At 52.1% G+C, this 16,235-nt stretch overlaps 4 protein-coding genes across 4 annotated transcripts; 3 read left to right on the plus strand and 1 right to left on the minus strand.

Moving 5' to 3' along the window:
- Window positions 1–148: 148 nt before the first annotated feature.
- On the minus strand, window positions 149–1,938 carry MAA_01758 (aldehyde dehydrogenase; the record flags this gene model as incomplete). Its single annotated transcript, XM_007819756.1, has 5 exons — window positions 149–263; window positions 333–357; window positions 423–1,311; window positions 1,400–1,799; window positions 1,877–1,938. 5 exons carry the CDS (start codon window positions 1,936–1,938, stop codon window positions 149–151), a joined length of 1,491 nt encoding a protein of 496 aa, XP_007817947.1.
- A 3,299-nt stretch (window positions 1,939–5,237) lies between these two features.
- MAA_01757 (uncharacterized protein) lies at window positions 5,238–6,474 on the plus strand (the record flags this gene model as incomplete). The annotated part of the gene is made up of 5 exons (XM_007819755.1): window positions 5,238–5,619; window positions 5,706–5,898; window positions 5,950–6,044; window positions 6,108–6,259; window positions 6,343–6,474. The coding sequence occupies 5 exons, from the start codon at window positions 5,238–5,240 to the stop codon at window positions 6,472–6,474; spliced, it is 954 nt and encodes a 317-aa protein (XP_007817946.1).
- A 721-nt stretch (window positions 6,475–7,195) lies between these two features.
- On the plus strand, window positions 7,196–9,742 carry MAA_01756 (Rgp1; the record flags this gene model as incomplete). Its single annotated transcript, XM_007819754.1, has 2 exons — window positions 7,196–7,745; window positions 7,806–9,742. The coding sequence occupies 2 exons, from the start codon at window positions 7,196–7,198 to the stop codon at window positions 9,740–9,742; spliced, it is 2,487 nt and encodes an 828-aa protein (XP_007817945.1).
- A 2,540-nt stretch (window positions 9,743–12,282) lies between these two features.
- Window positions 12,283–15,348, plus strand: MAA_01755 (WD domain containing protein; the record flags this gene model as incomplete). The annotated part of the gene is made up of 1 exon (XM_007819753.2): window positions 12,283–15,348. One exon carries the CDS (start codon window positions 12,283–12,285, stop codon window positions 15,346–15,348), a length of 3,066 nt encoding a protein of 1,021 aa, XP_007817944.2.
- Window positions 15,349–16,235: the final 887 nt, after the last annotated feature.

The following is a 16,235-nucleotide window of genomic DNA, read 5'->3' on the forward strand; positions in this document are numbered from 1 at the left end:
TCACAATAGGTGCATATGTTTCAAGCACATTAGCCTGATGGATTCATTCAATTTCGTCACGCGCAGATGTTTCTCTCCTACATTTTGTCATTACCCATCCCATCATCCATACATCCTCAAACAGTCATTCCTCTCCCACCAGCCGCGTTTAAAAGAGGGCACCACCAAGTCTCACAGCAACACTCTTGTTCTGGGTGTAGTTGGCAAGGGCAGCCTCACCAAGTTCGCGACCAATACCGGACTCCTTGAAGCCGCCGAATGGCCTGTGCGTAGTGCGTCAGCATGTACTATCGCAAACCACTTCAGTGATCCAGGGGGGGGGGGAGACTTACAGTTGATGTGAGAGCATGTTGTAGCCTGTGGCAGAGAGTGCGCGTTAGTTTCCAAGTCGTATTTCAAGTACTTGAGTTGTATTGACTTACAGTTGACCCAGACGGTTCCAGCCTTCAGGGCATTGCTGACGCGGATGCTAGTGTTGAGATCCTTGGTGTGAATGGCAGCAGCAAGGCCATAGGCCGTCTGGTTGCCCAACTTGATAACTTCCTCCTCATCCTTGAATTTGGAGATGGAGCAGACAGGGCCGAAAATTTCCTCCTGCATGATCTTCATATCGGCGTGGACATTGCTAAAGATGGTGGGCTGGATGAAGTACCCCTTGTCACCGTGGCGCTCACCACCGACCTCAACGGTGGCGCCCTCGTCCTTGCCAGATTTGATGTAGCTCATGATGCGGTCGTACTGGAGCTGGCTGACCTGAGGACCCTGGAAGGTGTCCTTGGCGAAAGGATCTCCGACCTTGTTCTGCTGAGTTCGCTTCTTGAAGGCCTCAAGGAACTTATCATAGATGCCCTCCTGGACAAAGATTCGACTACCGGCGCAGCAGCACTGTCCGTGGTTGAAGTAAATGCCAAAGTTGACCCATGAAATAGCCTGCTCAATATCGGCATCGTTGAAAATAATGTTGGGAGACTTGCCACCAAGCTCCAAGGTGACCTTCTTCAGGTTAGATGAAGCAGCGGCCTTCATAATGGTGCGGCCAACGACGGTGGAACCAGTGAAGGCAACCTTATCGATGTCCATGTGGGAGGAGATGGCGGCACCGGCAACCTTGCCGAAACCAGAAATAAGATTGAAGACACCGGGAGGGAAACCAGCCTCCTTGATCAGGTTGGCGAAAACGAGCGCTGACAGAGGAGTTTGCTCGGCGGACTTCATGACAATGGTGTTGCCAGTGGCAAGTGCGGGACCAATCTTCCAGGAGAGCATGAGAAGCGGAAAGTTCCAGGGAATGATTTGGCCGCAAACACCGAGCTATGGCAAAGAGGTCAGTTTTCTCCCTGGCCTTGTTTCTTTCCAACTGGCATCCAGCAACGTTTCAAAAGGCACATGTCAAACTTACGGGCTCTGGTCGGGTGTAGTGAAACATGTCGGGGGCAATGTCGATAGTCCTGCCCTCGATCTTGTCGGCCCATCCACCATAGTATCGGATGCAGCCAGCAACAGCACCAACGTCACCCCTGGCCATGGTAATGGACTTGCCATTGTCGAGAGACTCTACAGAGGCGAGGAGGTCGACGTTCTTCTCAACGAGATCGGCAAGCTTGATCATCAAGACGGATCGCTGTTGGGGAGTAACCTGCTTCCAGGTGGTTTCGAAAGCCTTGCGGGCGGCGGCGACAGCAATGTCGACATCCTTCTCGGTGGCTTCACAGACAGAGGTAATGACTTCTTCAGTGGCGGGGTTGATGACCTCAAATCTCTTCTTGTCAACACCCTCAACCCACTCGTTGTTGATGAAACTGGGGGAGATATGGCGGTTAGCTTCTCGGACTCTTTGTGACTGGAATCATGCAGATTGGGAGCCCTGTCCACTCACAGACCAATGGGCTGCTGGTAAGGGCCCGTGATCGGGGTCTTGAGCTCGACGGTCAGAGTCATGATGACGGTTCGTGTGCTCGAGTTGGTCGTATTGATTAAACAGTGTGCTCGAAGGGGTATCTTGAAAGAGACAACCAGGGTGTTTCTGACTGGGATAGAGAAAAGAAAAGGTTCAAGAGAGGAAAGAGGTAGTTGGAGGGTATTCAGGAATCAGGAACCAGCGGGTCTCTGTACTTTAAGTAGTCAGGTAAGGGCGGGGGAATCGGGGCCGTGGAGCATCTGCGTAGCAGCGGCAGACATCGACACCGAGGCCATACTCCGTCTTAACTACGTAACAGGCCCCCTGTACGGAGTGGAAGCTGGGAGGTAAGCTGTGTGATGGCGGTGGTGGCGTTTTACCGTGATGGATTGCAAGTCGTGAAGTGACTGGACCGGAGTGTGCCCCGCACCAGTTAGCCACTGCCACACCCCGCCACCCCGCCTTCAATGCTGGAAGCTTGGTACTTTGGAACCGGAGTTGATACATAGCCCAATACGGAGTACAGGGATGCGGAATGAAAAACGAAGAATGAGTGCAAGCTGCAAAGGACGTAGCAACAGCTGTCTCACGGCGCCAGAACGTTATTCGTCATATTTTCCTGCCATCTCCCAAAATACATGCAACAGTTGCCCACTTTCCGCGTCGGAACCGCGCTAGGTCTAAGGAGGCAGATGCAGCTCAAGCGCTGGCCCGCCAACGAATCACACGGAACTCTTCTCCGTACGGAGTACCCTCACAGCTATCCCGCCGGGTCTTTTTCTAGGACGCGCTGCGACGCTACCACGGTAACTTGCTCGCTAGGCTCCATGTCCGTAGGCTAGGCACCAGTTGACTTCTAATACTGGCCGTCCCTCCCTAGCTAGGTCAATACTACCCCTCAAGCCAGCGGCCATTCCACGGCGCTCCACGGCCGTGATTGACGGACATGGATGTCCCCAACGGCAGATTGCTGAGCAACTGGCACGCGGCACGCGGCATACAACATAACACCCTCTTCGGGCCTTCGCCCCGCCTTCCTTCCCAAAGCCCGAACATGTCTCCCCCGCAGTCGGCCTTTGAATCTGTTTGACAAATCCCGTCACTAGGCCTGGGGGAGCCGCCTTGATGAAATTCGTTCTCGACTCCTCGCTTTCACGACAATGATATTTCCAAGTGCATGAACGCTACTGTGACCAGACATGTTTGGCACCAATTACTGCATGACTACTCCGTACTCGCTGATTGATCACAGCGATTTAACCCTAGAGCACGACGAGGTGCACACCCAGCCCTTCTTGGGACGGATGGCAAAGAAAGGATATCCTTCGGGACACATGGTCGCGTACGCCACTTGAGCAATCGTTCCCTAGCTCCTGTTTCTCCCGCGACCTGTCCCCCAGGTGCTCAAAAAATATCCTATTCCGTTGGCGTGCAACCTCTCGCGCCTCAGACACCACCGGTCCACCGGAAGACCTGGCTTTTTTTCAGCAGAGCCAAGCTTGCACGGGACCAATCTTCGAGCCTTCGCATGGCTGGAAACAAAGGGACCCGCAGTCTTCACCGAACTGGAGCTCCATGAACGTGGTTTCGGTCATTCCACGTCCTTGATGCCGCCCCATTCAAACAATACATACACGATACCCGATCTCCTGCAAATTAACCAACAACCAACTAGGCGTTGGGGATGCCCATCCTGGAGGCATTGTGGAGCTGGATCCCGGCATCCAAGCCACCCCCTCGTCTCGTGTCCTCGGAATAACCGTTGTTGAGGGTTCAGATAAAGTCTGGCGACTGGAGACACTCGGAATGGGATCGGAATTTGGTAATTCTAATTTTATGCCAGGACTGCCACAGACACCAAGCACCCTCCTCCTGATGCTCTGCGTCCTCTCTTGGGGCTGTTAGACTTGATACTGGATTGTTTCTCCTCTGCATGCTCGGAACTGAGCCCCAGATGCAATTCGACCGTGTGGCTTTGAGGGTCTTTTCGCCGGAAAATTTGCGGGCAGGGCTAGGCAATGGCCTGCATGCTTGACTTTAGGCTCGTGGGATGGTCGGCATGTCCAAGATCTACATCATCCTTCTATCCGGCGCTTGGATGACGGAGGCCATGTGGCAATGGAGAGGCTTGCAAAGACGCCACGCTTATTTGCCCCAATAGTTCTGGCTCCCATCTGTGCGTGGGCCGAATCTGGAAGAACAGGAACTGAGCCGAGACGGCCAGAGGGATGTTTGCCATTGGAGTACCAGCTCGAGGTCGGCCTAAGATAATCCAGCGTCCCAGAATCACTCCGTAGCGGCCGGGGACAACTTTGTTCACTGGGGCCAAGTAGCTTCGGAAGATGTTTATGAATTCGATGTCACTCACAGCGAGAGATGCCTGACAGTCTACACAAGGTGCAAAGGACTTGGAGGCTGTGGGTCAAAAGTTCTCGCATAAGGTCGTTTACATATGCTGTGTCGGGAGTCGGGACTGGGAAATGACAAGATCGCTCCACGAGATTCGCTCCACGATTTCTCCACAATGGTAATTTAGCCTTAACAACAGACAAGTTCATTGGCTGTCGTGTAAGTGACGGCACCTGGGTTGGGGGTTGGAGCATCAAGAGCCCGGGAATAAGTTGGTGAGAAAGTGAGAATGCAGATGGCAAAAGCTGGTCTGGTGTTGCGACACTCGGCGTTCGGCACTCGGAAGGCATACGTTACTCGTCATTGGACACGTGTGCTATGTGTACACTGTACTCCGTACGGGACCTTGATATATACAAGGAACCTAGGCTCTGAATAAGATACTGCTGCTTATTTGTTTGAATATTCTACAACTTCAATGTCAGCTTCGGATCAACAACTATTCGACTCCCCCGAGGCCCCGGCAGCGCCAGCTCAATCTTTAAACCATGCACCACTCTCATTCCAAAGTTGCATCAACCAACGCGCTGCCAACTGCACGCTGATTGGGGCAGGGCACATGCGCGCTTGCTCAGGCAATTGCTTGCAGCTGGCAGTATGACAAGGCTGCTAAAGCACTCAATGCTTGCTCAAGCACTCCAGTGCTTTGGATTGGCACTTGGGAAGTCACTTGGGAAGTCACTTGATCAGACAGACAGAGCCGTTAGATCGTGCGGTTAGTAAGTCGAAACCAGGTACCGCTGTGCGTCGTCCAGCGTTCAACTCGCACCCATCTTGCTCAGGGCCGTTTAACTTGCAGGTGCCAGGCTCGAGGCTTGATGATTTGCAGACAAACTCCCACCGAGCAAACCATTTGGAGCAGTTGTGCATCAACCCGCCCTCGCAAAATCATCGTCAATCGCCAGCGCCGTCGTTTTGTATGGCCAGCACAATGGCTGTCATCACCAGTGTTCCCGGCATTAGCATCACTGTCCATGTCAATGGAGAAGTTGCGCAAGAGTATCCTCCACTCGATCCGACCGATGAATGCACGCCGAGTCCTCCACCGCATATTTGCTACATAGAGTCCAAATCGAACCAGAGCTTCTTGGTTAGGCTCACTCTCTCCCCAGAGAGGACAACTTCCGAAACGAATGCAATCCTGTTCACCGTATTTATTGATGGCATGTTCGCTGGGGGGCAGATTGTATACCGTCGCTCAACTCGTCAGCTGGGCTCTCCCATGATTGTTGATATCAAAGACCAGATTATTCAGTCTGATGTGGCTGGGCATTGTATCCGACGATCATTCTCCTTCTCGCCCGTTTCTCTAGGTTTGTGCCTAACGTGCCTTCATAATCTTCCATTTAGAGTCTTTGGATATTGACATCTGAGGCTAACACGGTTCTTGCCTTTACAGTGGAAGAGACAACTCAAGCGATGGTGGAACGTGACTCCAGAAGAGCCAAATCTTTAGGCTGCATTGTAGTCAACCTTGCGACCTGCAAGCCTGGAGCAACGAGGGTCATGCAGCCTCTGGTACCATGGAGAAATTCTGACTTCGTTTTGGCCGAAAAAGCAATGAAGGGCAAGGAACTATCCCATGGGACGAGGTCAGTTATCAGTAGGCAAGATACAACTTGAAATTTGACTGAGTAGCCCAGCTACACTCAAGAGATCCTCGCTCCAACCCCCAGCTGTGCGGCCGCACATGACATTACACCCCTCGGCAAGTACATTTTTCGATACCGGTCTCGGGGTATGTATACGCAATGTTTGCTCAAATCTGCCTGCATTTTTGGACTTTGCTAAGGTCGTTCAGCTGCACTGCAGCGGGAATTGATAATCCCCCAAACACCGCCTCCACCAGACGAGTCATTTATTACCTCGGAACTAGGCTCCATGTCCGACGAACATGTTCGATACTTGGCGAAGGAGTTTCTCCGCATTAAGCGGGAGAGGGAAGTAAAACAGGTATGTTCGATGGCCACTAGGTCTTGTGTCCGTCATGACGTGGCATATGCAATAGTCCACCGGTTGGCTAATTCTGGTCCAAGGAAACACCAGCATTGAGCTTCAAGCGGACTATTGACCTTACGGACGACGACGTGGTTGAGATGAATGGACGTCACTCATTTAAGGCGCTTAAGCGCGAGGGTGACAATGATGTGATTGAGCTGTCAGACTAATCGTACCAGATGGATTGCAGCCAATGACTTTAGGACTGAAAAGTTAAATGCTGTGGGAATATGCTTCCGATAATACCTGTTCGGGTTCGGTTCGGGTCGATGAAATGTTTCGAGCATTTTTGAGGGAGGAGGGGGGTTGGTTTCAAAGCAAAAATACTTTGACCCAGTGTAATCCGCCAAGGCGCCAATATTGATTGACTGTCAGTATCTGCTGGGAATGAATCAGATATTGAAATGTGGCAGTCGTGCCTTTTTCTTTTCATCAACAAGTAAACAGCATCCAGCATGTTTGACCGTTAATACATAAAGCTCATGGTTAGCAGATATAACTTCAAGTTGCTTTAAATATTTTCGAGAAACGACACAACCGGTCAGTATTGTTGTTGATGGAAGTTTGGATGTTGATGACGGTCCAAGTCGGCCCGCATGATGGTCCACTGGTCCGCTGGTTGGTCCCTGCTCGGCCACCAGTTGACCTCCACCTTCACCTGACCCTGCAAATGTCCCGTAGATGTCAGCTCATGCAAGCATGTGACGTTTGGCGGGAGCCATCAATTTGATCCCAGCACTCCTGGCCATCATCTCTGGACAACACCTCTCTATTTCGATATCGACGGCCGCGATGCCGCGTTTGCCATTGCCTGGTTGATTGCATGTTCCCTTCCCTCGCCGAGGGGCTCTTTGTATTGTCCGTTAGTCCTCTTCTGCTTTGTTCGACATAATGCCTCCCGACATATCCAGCAACATCCGCGTCTTCGTCCGCTGGCGCGACCAGACCGTCTTCGCCGGCGAGGACGTCAAATGCACCGTAACATTCAAGAACGTCGCCCCGACACCGAGCCAGCAACGCCAACAGCAGCAATCCCAACAGCAGCAGAAGCCACATGGAGAAAGACAACGATTGGCGGTGCCGCTGCAGGCTCGGGCGAAGGCCAATGTCGGCCTGGCAGCGCCGCCTCCGACTAACGCGACAAGAGGGCATCGGAGGTCTGCTTTGTCCCTTAGCGTTTCATCAACCAATTCTCATAGTCGATCGGGTTCAGTACAATGGCCACAGGCTACCGGTAGCGGCGGGGATTGGCGGCCGGGCCACGCACACAAGCGGTCACTGTCCATTGTATCGATTGGGTCGGCGAATAATGCAGAGGATCATGTTCAGCGGAATGAATCCCCATCAAGGCCGCACCGGCCGCATCGGGGTCACAGTCGTGCGGCGAGTTTACAAATCTCAGCACAAGGCGCGACGTCGCCAGGTCCGGGACCACAGTCAGGTATGTTGTTGCATTCAAGCATGTTGACGTGAATACAAGTTGGACTGACCGTGTGGCTAGCGCCTTTCTTCCCTCGACATATGAGCTCCCCGCTTTTCAATGCATCATATCCTCCTGATCGCTTTGGGAGGCTCTCTGGAGCTTCCACTGCGCCGAATACGCCCGGGCTTGGTGGCCAAAGACGAGCACCGAAATCACCAGCGAGACGAGAAATGCCAAACTTTCGATTCCCTGCAGGCCCTTCAACCAGAAATTCAGAGGCTGCTAGTCCGAATCTCAAATCTCCCGATGGGCTTCTTAGTCCGAGGCAAGTTAGTCCTCACGAGAGTAACGGCTTGGCCGTGCGGTTAAAGGAGCAGCCGCAACCGCCAAGCGCCGTGGACCGACCAGCGGCAAGGATTCTGGCGAGCAATACGATACCTGGGGGCACACCGCGGAGCAGTGGAGAGTTTTATTCTATGAGCAACAATTCGTCAGAAACTCTGGTATCTGAATATGTGACGCAGCCGCTAGCACGGGGTAATGGCCGTTCACCACACGCCAGACGGAGCTCTGGAATGTCGCCGCAGCAGCAGAAAATGCCAGAGTCATTAATGATGGGTTATGCCCAAATCCAAGGGTCCTTCATTTTGGATGGTTCGCTAATTAGTCTTGGTCCTTTCGAGCAAGTGAAGAAGAAGGGTGCAGTAGGCGGACGAGGTGGTGGTGTTGTTGGCCTCGAGCAAACGAAACGAGACACTGGCTTCTTGGGAAGTTTTGGCTGGGGCAACATTAGCACTTCCCTGGGTTTCCTCGGCGGGGAAGAATTGAGCACAATCAAAGAGATTCGCGGAGCTGTCAATTCTAAGTCTATCCCCTTGCTCAGCACGCCTCAGTCTATCCTGTTTGTCGACTTACAGCTTGCTCCGGGAGAGAGCCGGTCATACGAGTATACCTTCCGGCTGCCAAAGGGTTTACCCCCGAGTCACAAAGGCAAAACAATAAAGATATCATATAGCCTGGTCATTGGCACGCAGAGAGCCGGAGGTGCCAAGGAGCAACAAGTCAGGTCTGTCGAGATTCCATTTCGAGTATTGGGCAGTGTCAATAGCCATGGTGAAATTCTTGGTCACGATCTCATGAGCCCGTATATACTGCTCCGAGATGCGGCGGAGGTCAAGAGCCTCGGCAAGCATGTTCGAATGCACAAATCAAGGGCCTCATTTGGTCCTCCAGCAACAATGAATGAATTCCTCAACTACGTGGATGACTTGGCTTCCAGGCGGCGAGACTCGACGGGAAATGCACTGCTGTCCCCAACAGAGTCGACTGCCCAAAGACGTCCATCGACATATGAGGAAGTCGGTACGGCCAAAGAAGCCATCCATCTAGCAATCATGAGAAGCAACATGGCCGGAGACGGCCAACAAAGCGCCAATCGTTTTGAAATTGCACGCAACGGCCAACGAGTTGGCGTAGTAATGCTCACCCGGCCGGCGTACCGCCTAGGCGAAGTTGTTACCATGGCCATTGACTTCACCGACGCCGATATACCATGCTACGCAGTTCACGCAACACTTGAAACATCAGAAAAGGTAGACTCCTCACTGGCCATCCGCTCCGAGTCAAGCCTACAGCGAGTTACGCGAAGAGTGTACGTTGCCTCTTCCGAAGCAGCCATGTACTCGCGCCGCGTCGTCTTCACGCCCACAATTCCCATCTCCGCTACCCCAGAATTCGTCACCACAGGTGTCAATCTCGAGTGGAAGATCCGCGTGGAATTCGTGGTCCCCTACCAGGGATCGGATACAACTCATCTTGGAGAGCTGCAGGTTCCTCATCCGCTGCTGGAGCAGATTTCGCAGGATGAAAAGGGTGGGCTCGTGCTTGTGGCAATAGAGAATCTGGCGTGTGAAAGCTTTGATATTTCGGTGCCATTGAGAGTGTATGGGGCCGTGGGAAGTGGGCTGGAGAGGTTGGAGAGGGATGAAGCTTCTGAGGAGGGGTTGGTGGTGTAAATGATGGGAGGTATTATAAGTTCTGGATAGCGAGTACATGATTAATCGGTGTATATATATCGGTGCGTGGTGTTGAATTATGGTTTGCGATGCTGAAAGACGGAGCTTCACGATGGGGGATATGTTGTAACCATGAACCCTAATGATGCGTGCTTGTACTCGGTCGAAGCAAGTAGCATTGCGTCGACATTCGCATTGTACATGAAATTAGAACATGAGCATTACAGTATAGTACTATGGGCCATGGAGTACAGAGTAACCTGCAAGACTACATTCAATGTTGCGAATTGCGAGGTTGATTACGTTGGCTTGTACGAGCCAATCTACCACGACTGTGCTACAACCATCCATCCCTGCATGCTGGATAGATGTTATTTGCGACATCTGACAGAAGTGGTTACGCTCTCTTACCCAGATGGGCAAATCTCACCTCATCGCGGAATCCTGGGCAAGCCGTATCAGCGACAAAGCCACTGTAACGCTGGGCGTTTTGGTAACACCAATAGTTGGTCGCTCCAATATTCTCTACTTCTACTCCGTACTCCGTTCTATCAATAGCATCGTTCAAATCTCGCACGAGGCCTGCCAATTAGAAATGCGCACCCCCTCCCCCCTTTTCTCAGGAATCTGAAGCAATCAGTCTGCTGCAGAAACAGTAAGGGTAGTAGTAGTGCTCATTTTTTAAAATTAACGATATTGCCTTTGCCGACCCCGGTCTGATGACGAGCGGTTCACCAAAAGGGGATGTGACAGGGCTATGATGGGCTGGGGTGCCTTCGGTACGACCTGGCTGCGCATCCTCATGTGCCCTTGTGTGCACGGGCGGCGGCGGCGACAGGGCTAATTAGGATTTGCGCGTGGAGTTTGGGCATTGGAGATATTTGGGCTGTTGCTTGCATGGAGGTTTGGCGGGCGCCGATTCAGGAGGTGGGCGGTTTTGTGTTGTCAACTCGTGAGGACGACAAGCATGCAAGGGGTGGGTTGGAGCATGTTGGATCGCCAATTGTGTGTTTTATTGAGAAAGGAGGAGAAAAGGGGAAGTAGTATCTTGAATGATTCTTGCATCGCGGTGATGAACAGTTGGTAGTATAGTAGTATGTAAGGAGTACTTAGCCAGTACGGAATATTGTATGGACTACGGAGCAGCTTGTAAACAGGTGCCGGTAGAACAACAGCACCATGGACAATGTCAGTGATATTTACCCCGTGCGGAGAATGGAATACTACCAGACAGCCAACGCGTGCCCATTGTCCAATTCTCCAATGAGGCTCGCGACATCAATCTCGGTGCGGTGGCCCGGCAACAGGGGCAATGGCGACCCCGGCCAACTCGGCGATTGCGATGTTTGATTGGCCGTTGGCTCGCGGAAGCGGGGCACAGCCGTCCAGTTTGGGTTTTGGTGTGGAAGACTGTGCAATATTGATATCCCATCAGACCAACCCGAAGCTCTCGCAGCTCGTCCCTGTCCGTGACGGCAATCAAATCCATCTTTTTGCTGTGTTCCGGGGTCCTCTCTTCCCTTCCCCCTCTGGCTCCCACCAGCCCTGGCCCAAGGCGGGTCCCTAGCCTCCGGGTGCGTGTAGCTCCAGATACCCCATGAGCCCTGGCCAGTCGAGCTCTGCTGCGCAGTGCCGTGACCGTAACAAATCGGGCGGGCGCTGCAGCTGCAGCAGCTGCAGGTCAGGCAATTGCCCAGTCCGCGTCAACGTGACTTGGCTCGGCTTTTTTCTCTCTCTTCTCTTCCTTCTTTATTTACATCTGGTCTGGTGAGCTTGAGAAGTGGCAATTAGTGCCACGCCTTCATCGTCCCTCTCTTTTATTTTATTTTTTAATGTTTTAATTTTCCGGCCGTCAGCCGCCCACAATCGTTGTGAGTTTTGAGCTTCATTTCAATGCTCAAGCCTGTGCCGTTGTCTAGTCGACAGCGCTGAGCAAGACTAGGCTTGGGCGCCGAGCTGCAATATACCCGACATTGGCTGACAGGAAAGACCTACTTAGGTATTCCGTACGCTCACTCGTCAATTTTCTCCTCCTCGGCAAGTCTTCTTGACAGTTCGAATGCGCAAGTGGCCTCGAGCGAGCCTGATGCTCCTCCCGCTCCTTTGAGTGCTGCTCTTCGACCTGGACCGCCGCCGCCGCCCAGCTTTCGCTTCTCTTGGTGTGACTGGAGCGGAGATTGCTAGACATTGACTTACACCGCCGCTCTCCTCGCTCGCCTTCGTCTATGGTAAAAAGCACACATACATGCGCACCAACGCCCATTTCTACCGCCGGCCAGTTTTCTATCGAACAAAAGAAGCATACGCCAGTTACACCGAGAATTGCCTAGAATAGCATCCTGTACGCTGCTTTTCTGCGACACCACCAAAGACCGCTCCCTGGGCCTTGTCTCGCCTCTCCCCGGTGGCCTTGCTTGAGTGCTTGCTGCTGCTCGGCTAACCCGTCAGGTTCCTTTTGTTTGATGAGACCCTTGGTCCCACTGTACTATTCCTAAGCGGCAGCTGCGCGGGTGACTCTCAAAAGAGTCAATGGCGAAGAGATGGCTGCGATTGCTACTCCCTCCAACAACCGGCTGAAGCTGACGCCGTCCAACTCACCATTTCTATCAAGGCCGTCCAGATCCCTAATGCGTGGCCGTTCGATGCACGAGCCGCGGCTGTCCCTTAGGAGAGTTGTCGGCACCACTTGTCGCTCACCGACGGGCTTTGATACTGTCAATTCCTCCTTTGCCTACATTGCTGGGGGTGCCGTTGTGGTTGTGGATGTCGAGGGCCAGCTTTATTCACAACGTTTCTACAGAGCTCGTCCTACAGCTGTGCCCATGTACGCAGTATCAAGCTCGCAGAATGCTCCTTCGACTCCGACTGCAACGACGCCTAAAGCCAACGACAGCCGCAATCGAGTGGCTCCCAACTGTAGGGATTCAGGTTACAGCCCGGTGGACTGGGCGACTGATCTGCCAAGCGGTTCCAGGACGTGGACAAGCCGGGAGAGGATCAAAGCTGCTACGTGCCTAGCTTTGAGTCCGGACGGCAGGTATCTGGCAGTGGGTGAGACTGGATATGCCCCCCGGGTTCTGATTTTCAGCCTTCTGGACGTGTCGTCGGACACGCCGCTAGTCTCTATCAGCGAGCATGCCTTTGGGGTCACGGCGGTCGCTTGGTCTGAGGATTCTAAATATCTTGCGTCGCTCGGTGCCGCCAACGATGGCTTCCTCTTCGTCTGGAAGATTGACCCACGAACTGGAGCTGCTAAGCTCTTTCAGCAAAACAGATGCACCTCATTTATCAGAGACATGGTTTGGATTGGTAACAGCCTCATTACCTTGGGTGTGCGGCACGTCAAGGCGTGGAAAATTGAGGATGGAGCCTCTGTCTCGCCGACCAAGCCCAAGTTTTCGGGCGATGGGACGCCATCCACCCCAACATCACAAAAGACCTTGCCTGGCCGAAATATGCTTTTGGGCAGCTTGTTAGAGGCCACATTTAGTTGTGCTGCCGTTGACGGCAAGAGTCTTATTCTTTGCACGGAGGCTGGTGATGTCTGCATTCTCGATGACGACGATAGGCAGATGAAATTGACAAAAGTCTTGAACCTGGAGTTCACCATCACGACAATCACAATTCGTAACAGTGTTGCATATGTTGGAGGCAAAGATGGCCATTTCGCAACACTTGATGTTGAAGCCGTCATGGATGGCTGCGCAGCGAGTGTTTTGACGACCAGCCAAACATCGGCTGGTGTTGTCGCTCTCGGTTTTCTTCCGGATAAGTTGGTGACCATTGATTCAAAGCAGTCAATTGATATTTGGAACCCTGACTATTTACCCGGACAACATGTCGAAGCTGTCGCTCATATCCCGATTCCCGGGCATGGGGAGCCCATCATCGGCGTTCATTCATTATATCGACCGAACAAGGCAAACGCTGCCTTCGTCACCTGGTCTGCGTCAGGGAACGTAACGTTTTGGGACGTGGATGGACAGGTCAAGCTTACTCTCGATGTCCCTATCGACAATTCAGATTCAGACAATGAGCTCACTTTGCCAAACCAGCTCACTAGCGCCCGCACCACAAAGAGCGGAAAGCTACTAGTGACAGCGGATCGTCAGGGAATTGTGAAAGTCATCGACGTAGATTCCAAGGACTACCTTCTGGATATCAAGGCACATTCGTCAGACTGTCTTTGCATCAGTATATATGATGAGGAGTCTAAGTTTCTTATGGCCTGCTGTGGCAGAGACCGGACTGCCCAGTTATTTCACCGAGACTCCACCGGTCGGATTGAGCATTTCCAGACTCTTGAGTTTGCTGCAAAAGTTATCCAGGTGCTCATCCCGACAGACAACAAAGTCATCACGTGTTCACTTGACCGCACGTTGCAGGTACATGACATCGTCTCCCGAGAGGGAGAGCCTGATATTATTGCAGCTATTCCCTCCAAGGTTATTTCTTTAAAGTCATCACCTACTTCAATGACCATGGGTCCAGACAACAGGACTATTTTTGTTTCTTCTTTAGATCGGTCCATTTATCAATATGACTTGGCAAGTGGCAGACAAATTTTCTGTTTTAAATGCATGGATGAGGGCGGTGTGGAAACCGCCGTTTTGGATTCTCTGTTTGTAGGCCAGTGGCCCTCCAAGGACCTTGACTTCTTGCTGGGGTCATCAAATACTGATAAATCCATACGACTCTATGACGCCAATTCAGGCGCATTTTTGGACAGAGAATGGGGCCACACAGAAGCAATCAACGGCGTCTCTTTAGTTGAAGATGACGACGGCACGAGGAAAGTTGTCAGCGTGGGTTCGGATGGAACGATTATGGTTTGGACGCTGGATCTAAACGATCCTTCGCCGAGGTCGATGAGTAGGGATCCATCGCCGGTGAAGGAGGCAAACAACAATAGTGGTCGACCGACGTTGCGAAAGGTTTTATCTAAGGCGGAGCTGGCCGAATTTCAACGTCCATCACCATCGCCAGCCGGACGTCGGTCACCTCCACGATCATTGCGCCGCCGAACATCTCGGCTCAATCTTGGAGCCGCCCCCTCAATTAATCGAACACCGGTTGGAAACCTGACAACCAGCCCAAGTGACAGCGCAATCAGTGAAGACACCCCATCAAGGAGAAGACCTTCGGAGATTAACCGGGGTGACAGCCCTCCTGCCAGTCCAAAGTCGAGAGTTAGTAGAAGGCCCTCCATGCCAGTTTTGTCTGCTGTCGCCAAGAGGAAGTCCTCATCAAATCTTCGTGGGGTCGGCTCTTTGAATATGGCAACAGAGCAGGCTTGCCGCACTCTGCGTGCATACAGAAAGAAACTGTCGTCTGCTGAGCCCATTACTGCTGAAGGCTTGACAGAGTTGGATCAGGAATTGCGTCTCACAGCTGCTGCGCTTGGCGATCGCGCCATCAGAAGCAAGGCTATGAACGAGACAGTACTCAGTGGCCTTTTAGACCAGTACTCGGAGAGGCTAGTAACTTTATTGGATGAAAAACTGCGGCTTACCAACCAGCTGCCCAAGGATCGGGAAATTGAGACCACCAGCAGTGACGATCGACCTCGCAGTGCGGATGGCTCGTCAAGCTCCTCGTCTCCATAACATTCATTTCGTTTCATGTGTTATCAACGAGATACTTGCTTTTCCTATATTGAGCGTTTGATGGAGGTATCACACTGGTGATTCATTTGCTTTGACATGGGACAACGGCGTTTTAGGTTGCAAACTTATTATATGAGGGGAGTGGCGATTGGAAGAGCTAACTGAAGGGAACCAGAACCGATGCTCTTGACATCACTTTTTTTTATAGTGATATGATACCACTGGGATTGGCGTTACATGGGTTTAGCATAAACACGCGGGATGGGCTCAACCCGAAGCTTAGGGAATATTACTCTTCGGAGGCATTACTACGATTTCCTGACATGCCTCATTTTTGTGACAATGTACTGTTATTTCCAAATGTCGCGTCTAATTCTGCACCTAATGTGCTTGAAACCTGTGTAGAGGCTAAGGATCCCATTAACCACGGATGTTGGTGTAAGCGGTTATGGGTGTCACGTGATACCTAGCCGTTTCGTCTTGTTTTCCGCTTGGGCCGTTGATTCCATCTTCTCCCTACAAACGCTCCAAGTACAACACCAAAGCAACACGAAGTCAGCAGTATCACGTGATTTTTTGGGCAGCCGGTCGCAACCCAAAAAAAAAAAAAGGACACTACGGCAAGGCAGAGAAAAGGCCATCGCAGAAAAAAGCCTCAAAGCGCGTGGCAACCCTATGCAATTGCCGATTGGACGCTGTTAAGGCTTTGTTGTCGCTCAACACGGTCATCAACACGTGTTTTTTACGAATCCGACCACTGAGTGCATGACGTATGTCCGTCCCCTGAGCACCGCTCTTCCATATGGCAAGTAGTCGAGGCGCGAGCAAGAGCTAACCTTGGGATGCAAACTCTTCACAGACCCTGGCGCCGATTCATCTTGCTGCGA

The sequence above is a fragment of the Metarhizium robertsii genome, assembly GCF_000187425.2.
Source record: "Metarhizium robertsii ARSEF 23 chromosome Unknown MAA_Scf_1, whole genome shotgun sequence".
NCBI lineage: Eukaryota > Fungi > Ascomycota > Sordariomycetes > Hypocreales > Clavicipitaceae > Metarhizium > Metarhizium robertsii.